The following is a 7,312-nucleotide window of genomic DNA, read 5'->3' on the forward strand; positions in this document are numbered from 1 at the left end:
TGCATTCTCGAAACCCACTGGCTGTATTCGGCATCTGACTTCCGGCAGACGGCGAATACAGCCTCTGGCGGCAGACCCCCGATTTTTTGGCATTCCGCTTTGATTTGGGCGGAGGAGGTGAATTTCCATTTCCAACTTCCGTTTATATATAAGTAAATATGCTGAACCATTGCAATGGATTCAGAGTTTGCAGTGACGCCAATTATGTTCCGCCTCGTTAGTTCACCGCACGGACCGTTTAATCTGGCAACAACTGCAGCCGGCTCAAATGTGATTGGTCAATATAATAATAATAATACAAACAGCCTACAACCGGAAACCAGGGCTCTTCCGCTCTTCTTCCGGAGGCAAGATCTCCGGGGTTTGCCTACAGACTCTACATTCACTGAATGTAGAGTCTGTATATAGAGACTAGTGTAACTGTAGCATTTAAGCAATGACCTGGATTCAGCCTCAGCAATTTAAAAATGTCCTCCACTGCTCAAAAGAATTAAGGGAACACTTAATGGTCACAGTCTAACACCTAGCCAGTTCAACTTCAGGGATATTAATCCGTCCATTTAGGACGCACAAGTGATTGTGAATCAGTTTCAGCTGCTTTGGTGCAAATCAAAGTGACAACAGGTGCAATGAAGAGGTAGAAGCAAGAAAACCCCCAAAAAGGGAATGGTTTTACATGTGGTGGCCACAGACAGTTGCTCTCTCCTCATCCTCCCTGACTGATTCTTCTCTAGTTTTGGTAAGCATGAGGCGGTACCTGCAGCCCAATCTGGTTGCACAGGCAGTCCAGCTCCTCCAGGATGGCACATCCGTACCTGTTGTCAGAAGAAGGTTTGCTGTGTCTCCCAGCACAGTCTCAAGAGCATGGAGGAGATACCAGGAGACTGGCTGTTACACAAGGAGAGCTTGACAGGGCCGTAGGAGGGCATCAACCCAGCAGCACAACCAGTATCTGCTCCTTTGTATGAGGAGGAACAGGAGGAGCAAAATGACCTCCAGCAGGCTACTGGTGCATGTTTCTGACCAAACTGAAACAGACTCCATGAGGGTGGTATGAGGGCCCGACGTCCTCTAGTAGGACCTGTGCTCACAGCCCAGCACCGTACAGCTCCATTGGCATTCACCAGAGAACACCAGGATTGGCAGGTCCACCTGTTCTCTTCACAAATGAGAGCAAGTTCACACTGAGCACGTGTGACAGGCGTGAAAGAGCCTGGAGATGCTCTGGGCCCTGGGTTCCTCCTGGTACAGGACACTGCCCGGCCTCATCCAGGTCTGGGAGGAGATCCCCCAGGACACCAGGAGCATGCCCAGATGTTGTCAGGAGTGCACACAGGTACACGGGGGCCAAACACACTACTGAGTGACATTATGAGTTGCTGTGATAAAACTCACACAAGTTGTATCAGCCTTGAGCAGTGTCTAAATTGCCTCAAGTTGACATTTTCATTCTTGTGCTCAAAAAAGCTTCAGACAAAAAAACACACACAAAGTCTGCACATCACATATTTATTGCTACCTTGATATACAGTTTGTCACATTGTGTGTCCTGATGACGGCCCGCATTTCATTTTCTTTCAGAGCTCAGACAAATAAAAGAATTGTGACAGAACAGTTTTATTCATTGAAAACACTTGCTCACTTAGCACTCAACAGCATGTTCACCCTGGAGCCTGAGTAATTTAACAACGCTGAGTCTGAGAGGAGGAGCCCAGGCAGGCTGCTCCGCCCCCTTCAGGTGCAGGATTATTACAGGTTCTTGTCCGAGTCTTCCTCCCCGATGCACAGGATGACCAGGCCCCCCAGCACGACCATGACCCGTCTGTCTTTGTATCTGTCGGGAAAAATCAAGGAGGTTTGAGCTGATTTTACCAACTGTTCGCTCCTGTTTTTATTTGAAATTTGCTTATCATTTATGTATATTTATAACAGTTTATGATGACAATAAGGGGTTAAAAACTGCTTTGGAGTTGAGCATTGACTACAAGACCCATAAGCCATTGGGACAATCATTGGCTATTGATTGGCTCTGAGGCCAAATGAGTCAAGGCAGGCACTTCCTTCAACACAGGCCCTCGCTGCGTACTGCAGCCTAGACTGTCAGTATGGAAGCTCCTATTGGCTCAAGTGAGGTGTCAATCAAAAGGTCAGAGTTCAGCCACCATTTTGACAGCGAGGAGTCGGCTTATTGACATGCAAACAGAAGAAATTATGGATAATATGCGTAGAAATATGAAAGTTTGAAATATGCAACAGCAATTCTTGGATATCTTTGGATGTAGTAACATGTTTGGACTAAATATTTTACTCGATTTAGATCGTCTGGACTTTTGGGAGTGTATGAAGACAGCATGAGTAGCGTTTTTCTTGGCATAATACCGATCTGTGGATTATAATAACGCTTCATAGGTAAGTTATACGTGCTTATTTGTTTGTTTGTTTTTTGTCTGACAGAAGTGTTTATTGAACCTGCTGTGGTGGTTGTATCTTGAAATGGTCGGCATTATTCGAACCACAAGGAGCGTAGCTTTCGAATGAGTAAACCCAACACACTCTCACTCTGATCTCATCACATATCAATGTTTGGTCAGGGACCTTCCACGTCCAGATACGACATGCAAGGTACTACGGGTGAGTTGGTTGTTGACGTTCTGGGATGATGTGTCAAGTTACCTAACATCACAACTGTCTAATGATGTAATGGTACCTCCTTCCTACTGTCCATGCTTAGCTAAGCTAACTGTATCCTATCTCTAGAGTGGTGTTCAACAAAAAAACAAATAAGTGTGTTTCCCAAAATGTAAAACTGTTCCTTTATTTAAGGAAATTGTTTAATTAATGTCTTTACCTCTGCTGTGACACTAATAACAAAAGTCTTACCTCTTCTGAGAGTGTCTTCACAGGCCTCTCCATGATAGCCTGACTTACAAATGCAGTTACAGGCGGTACGCGTGAGGACAGGGATGCCGTTGTGCTTGCAGGGGGCGCAGCGACAGGAGTCGAACTGCTGCCGATATTCATCGAAGCCCCTCTCCAAGTTGGCCAACCTTGCACCGACGTGGTCAGCAGCTGTACTGCGGCGCACTAGCTCATAGATTGGCATGGTCTGGGTCATCAGGGAGGAAGGATAGAGACAGGAAGAGGAGGAAGTTTAATAAAAAGCAGATGACCACACCAGCAAAGGCACAAAAACAGTGTGAGGTCATACACTGAGAATTTAACTGTAACTTGTGTTTTGTTTTTCTTGTGTTTAAGAGCATATGTCGAATCGTCTTCCAGTAGGTTACCTCATATTCGATGAGTGTTGGGTTGTATTTGAGGGACGCTCCCCAGTTTCTGTAGGTCTCAGGGTTCCTGATAGCCGAAACACCACTGCTGCTGTGTGTTACTCCCCCCTTCACCAGAGTAACAATATCCTCAATCAGAGCTGAATCAGAGTCTTTGCCTACATTTAAAAACAAAATTGTCATACAAGCTCTGAAAACACAGTACTGCAACAGTCCTTCATGTTATATGTCAGCTGAATGTGAATGAGACATTACACACAAAGCAAATTAACACAAATTCAAAACTAAATAGAGTTTAGATGTCTCACCTTGACTAAACGATCCTTTTTTATTGCACGGATTCACACCCGCTTTGAGCTCTACTGATGCATAGGCGCTGAGGGGATAACTTAAACCGATAGAGGCACCAAAGCAGCTCCCAGCTTGATCAGCCTCCAGCTCTGTGAGAGTCAGGCACAGGAATTAAACAAAGGTTACTTTACAGCACATTTTCTCATAGATAACACTGATCAACAAACTGGAAAGTCCACAGTACTTGACTCTGCCATAAACGTCTTGTTGACAACCACAACATATTCGAGGGTTCCTCCCATAGTTCCCTCTGTGACGTAGTGGGTGCCAAATGTGCTGATGAAGCGGGAGTACATCCCAAAGTCATACTGCTCGGGTAGCTCCATGAGTGAAACGTAGAAATCTTCATGAAGCATTAGATTATTACTTCTCATCTTGAAGTGGGCTGTTTCCACCTTTGACCAAAGCCGAATGAACCCAAGGTCCTGAAGACAAAAGGGAAAGATTTTATAGACTTAAGTGACTTCTTGTTTCTTTCAGAGGTAGAAATAGAGATAATAATGAAAAAGGGTTTGTATAAAAGTAACGTATTTATACCCAAAAAATAATTTATTTCATTTTGGCCACAAGCACTCAACAGTTTTTAAAGGAGTTCAGAAATGTTGGCCCTAGTTATTTAACCATTAAATATAAGCTCAAGTAAGAGGACCGTTAGCTTAGTTTAGTGTGAAGGCTGAAAATAGTGGGAAACAGTGAGCCAACTGTCAGTAAAACCACAACAATATGATATGCTACAGCGACGGACCCTCAGTCAACAGCCAGAGCAATCTGAATCAAGCCAGCACAAACCTCAGCCTCTACGGACTGTATTAGCAAACTTTCTGTTGCTGCCATTACACAGGTTAAGCCTGGCGCTGGCCACCAGCCTGCTGTGACACTCAATGCTGGGGGTTTGGGCTGCCGAATTCGAGCCTTTACAGTCGCCGACCAAAGGTCCGTCTCCTGAGCTGCCAATTCTAGCTAACTCTTGTCTCATTTGTGGTCTGATAAAGAGAGAGTGAGAATGAGCGGGGCAAGGAGGGGCTGAGTGAGTGCGCTGGTGCAACTGTACAATAAAGTATTAAAAATGAAGCAATGTGCGTGAAACTCTGGGTACGAACACTGTACGAAGCATATGCCTGTTGTTGTCTGGTGGGAGGGGCTTAGGACAGAGAGGGGAGAGCTGCATGAGGAGGGTTTATTTTCAAATTCTGCCTTTGCTCTCTGCAGATTTCTGCCGACCTCAGCTTTAACAAACAAGATATGGGCTAATGTGTTAATTAGTGAGCTTTACAGGTGCTGTTAGGCAGATTTTGTGACCTTTGAACAGAGCCAGGCTAGCTTCTGCCAGGCTTCTGTTTTCAGTCTTTATGCTAAGCTAAGCTAACTGGCTCCTGGCTGTAGCTTCATAGTCTATTTAAAGGACTGCAGTGACAGTGGTATCAATCTTCTTATCTAATGCTCAGCAAGAGAGCAAACTTATTTCCCCAAATCTTCGAAAGATAAACAAACTCAGACCTCTTACTAGTGATAACCTAATTACCTTTTGGTCAATACAACATACCTGGCTTTTATGCTGCGTTATGTTCTTGAGAAACTCCGATTCACGACTTCCACTCAGTCCCACTTCCACATAATAGATCCCAACTGAGACACCACCACTGGAAGATCTCATAGTTTTCCTCGCATTCAGCAGGCCCACAACATCTTCGTAGTATTCGTGAGAGCCCTCTGACGTAGCTTCGGCCTGTAACAAGTTAAACCTTATACCAAAATGTCTTCCTTCAAACAGCCCATTGATGCATCATAGAAATTAAATTGCAGCATTACCACAAACTGGTAGGTATGGTAGTTGTAAGGTTTTCTGTAGTTCTTCTCATCTGCGTTGTAGTGCAAGTTCTCACAGAACGCGTCATAGATGAATTTCCTCCATTCACCGTTATAGACGTATTCACACCTTCCTCCAAAGTACCTTGGGTCGAGCACATGATCCACAAAGTCTCCAGTCAGGACGTTGTAGCTAGGCAAAGTGGAATAATTCAAATTAGTGATTATCAAGTGAAAGTAATGAAGATTTAATGAAAGCGTTGTGATATGAATATCATTTAGCAGTATGCTTCTGTGAAATTATCATATTTGACTGAATGCATTTCACAATAAAAGTCTGAATTTGGTTTGATATCACAGTAACAGCCTGTGAGGTGATAATAATGTAATTTATTGTGAAATATTAAAGTTACTCATTGTAACTTCCTGGAAATGATTTGCAGTGCAGTAACAGCTCTGCAGTATTCACCCCTGAGTGCCACGTTCAGCTCCAGGGATCGGCATTATGGTGGAACACTTGTCATCCCTCTGGTTGATTTCTGCACAGTCGTCTTCATCAGAAAAGTCATCGCAGTCTGACTCTCCGTTACAGCGAAGGGACTGGCTGATGCAGCGTCCTGGATACACAGAGACAGATTTACATGTACTGCACATACACACGCACCAAGAGACAAAACATCTTCAGCTTAAAGAGTGTAAGTGGTCGTTGATGGGACTGGCCTGTTTCTTTGCAGGTGAAGCTATCGGCACAGTAATCTGTCACCAGACACTGTGTCGTTGCTGTTGGACATGCCAGCTTCTCCCACAGTGTCTCGATGCACTCTGTGCCGCCGAACTGTGAGGGCTTCTCCAAGTATCTGAAACGGACCTAAGACAGAGGTAAAAATTAGTTGGTTCTTAAAATCACCCAGTGTATCCATTCCCTTATACCAGGGGTGGGTAACCACCGGCTCCGAAGGCACATGTGGCTGTTTAGCCCCTCTCTGGTGGCTCCCTTAGGCTTTGAAAAACATGTTTGGAAATGGTATGTAACGATTATTTAAAAAAAAATTAATTTCTATCAATCATTGTTGAAGGCCTTAAGTGATTCTTACATTCTCCAGTTGTAAAAACATGTGGCTTATACACCAAATAAAAAAGATATTTTAACATTTTATCAACTAAAATGTGCATCATATGTCTACTGAATGGCGCCTTTTCCTCCACATTTTATCAAACGTCAAACGTGGTGGCTAGTCTTGAGTCTCTCTAGCCAGGCTAGCTATGGATTCCAAATCTAACAAAGGATAGAATAGAGAGTTTAATAGTCCAAATCATAAATAGTCCACTGCAGTGTTGCCACCTTGTGGTAACTAAGAAAGGACGGCAGACACTAATTCAACTGGGCTGGACAGCCTCAGAAAAATTTCACAGGCTGAGATCAATGCAAAAAAGATTTCGATTTCTTTACGACATCTGTGCACAAAAAAAGGTGCTCAGAGTGCAAAAAATTATTTAAAAAAGTAAATAAAAACAGCTGCAAATGTTTCAGTGCTCAAGGACTGAAACGTTTGCTGCTGTTTAATTTTCCTTTTTAAATTTTTTTTTGTTTTGCACTTGGAGCACCTTTTTTTGTGCACAGATGTCCTAATTAAATTGAATTTTGTTTTGGCATTGATCTCAGCCTGTGAACCTTATTTGTGACTGTCCAGCCCAGTTGAATTAGTGTGCAGGTATCTCCTCTGTCATCCTTTCTTGATCGTCCATTGTACTGATGCACCCAAGATTAATTTTTTTGTTGCCATAAGACTAGATTAAGTCTTTTTTAAGACTAGACTTAAGACTTTCCTCTTTGATAAAGCTTATAGTTAGGGCTGGCTCAGGCTTGC

General features: G+C 43.6%; 1 protein-coding gene across 1 annotated transcript in view; it reads right to left on the bottom strand.

The window, feature by feature from the left end:
• Window positions 1–1,493: 1,493 nt before the first annotated feature.
• The window catches only part of c8a (complement component 8, alpha polypeptide), a 7,785-nt gene continuing 1,966 nt past the window's right edge, over window positions 1,494–7,312 (bottom strand). The window contains exons 3-11 of the mRNA XM_050032604.1: window positions 6,165–6,312; window positions 5,914–6,061; window positions 5,448–5,637; window positions 5,182–5,364; window positions 3,823–4,063; window positions 3,596–3,727; window positions 3,288–3,445; window positions 2,881–3,106; window positions 1,494–1,834 (exon numbers count right to left, since the gene is read on the bottom strand). Of these exons, the coding sequence (XP_049888561.1) occupies window positions 1,683–1,834; window positions 2,881–3,106; window positions 3,288–3,445; window positions 3,596–3,727; window positions 3,823–4,063; window positions 5,182–5,364; window positions 5,448–5,637; window positions 5,914–6,061; window positions 6,165–6,312 (1,578 nt within the window). The 3' untranslated portion in view covers window positions 1,494–1,682. The remainder of the gene's footprint in view (window positions 1,835–2,880; window positions 3,107–3,287; window positions 3,446–3,595; window positions 3,728–3,822; window positions 4,064–5,181; window positions 5,365–5,447; window positions 5,638–5,913; window positions 6,062–6,164; window positions 6,313–7,312) is intronic.

The sequence above is a fragment of the Epinephelus moara genome, chromosome 21 (assembly GCF_006386435.1).
Source record: "Epinephelus moara isolate mb chromosome 21, YSFRI_EMoa_1.0, whole genome shotgun sequence".
In the NCBI taxonomy this organism is placed as follows: Eukaryota; Metazoa; Chordata; class Actinopteri; order Perciformes; family Serranidae; genus Epinephelus; species Epinephelus moara.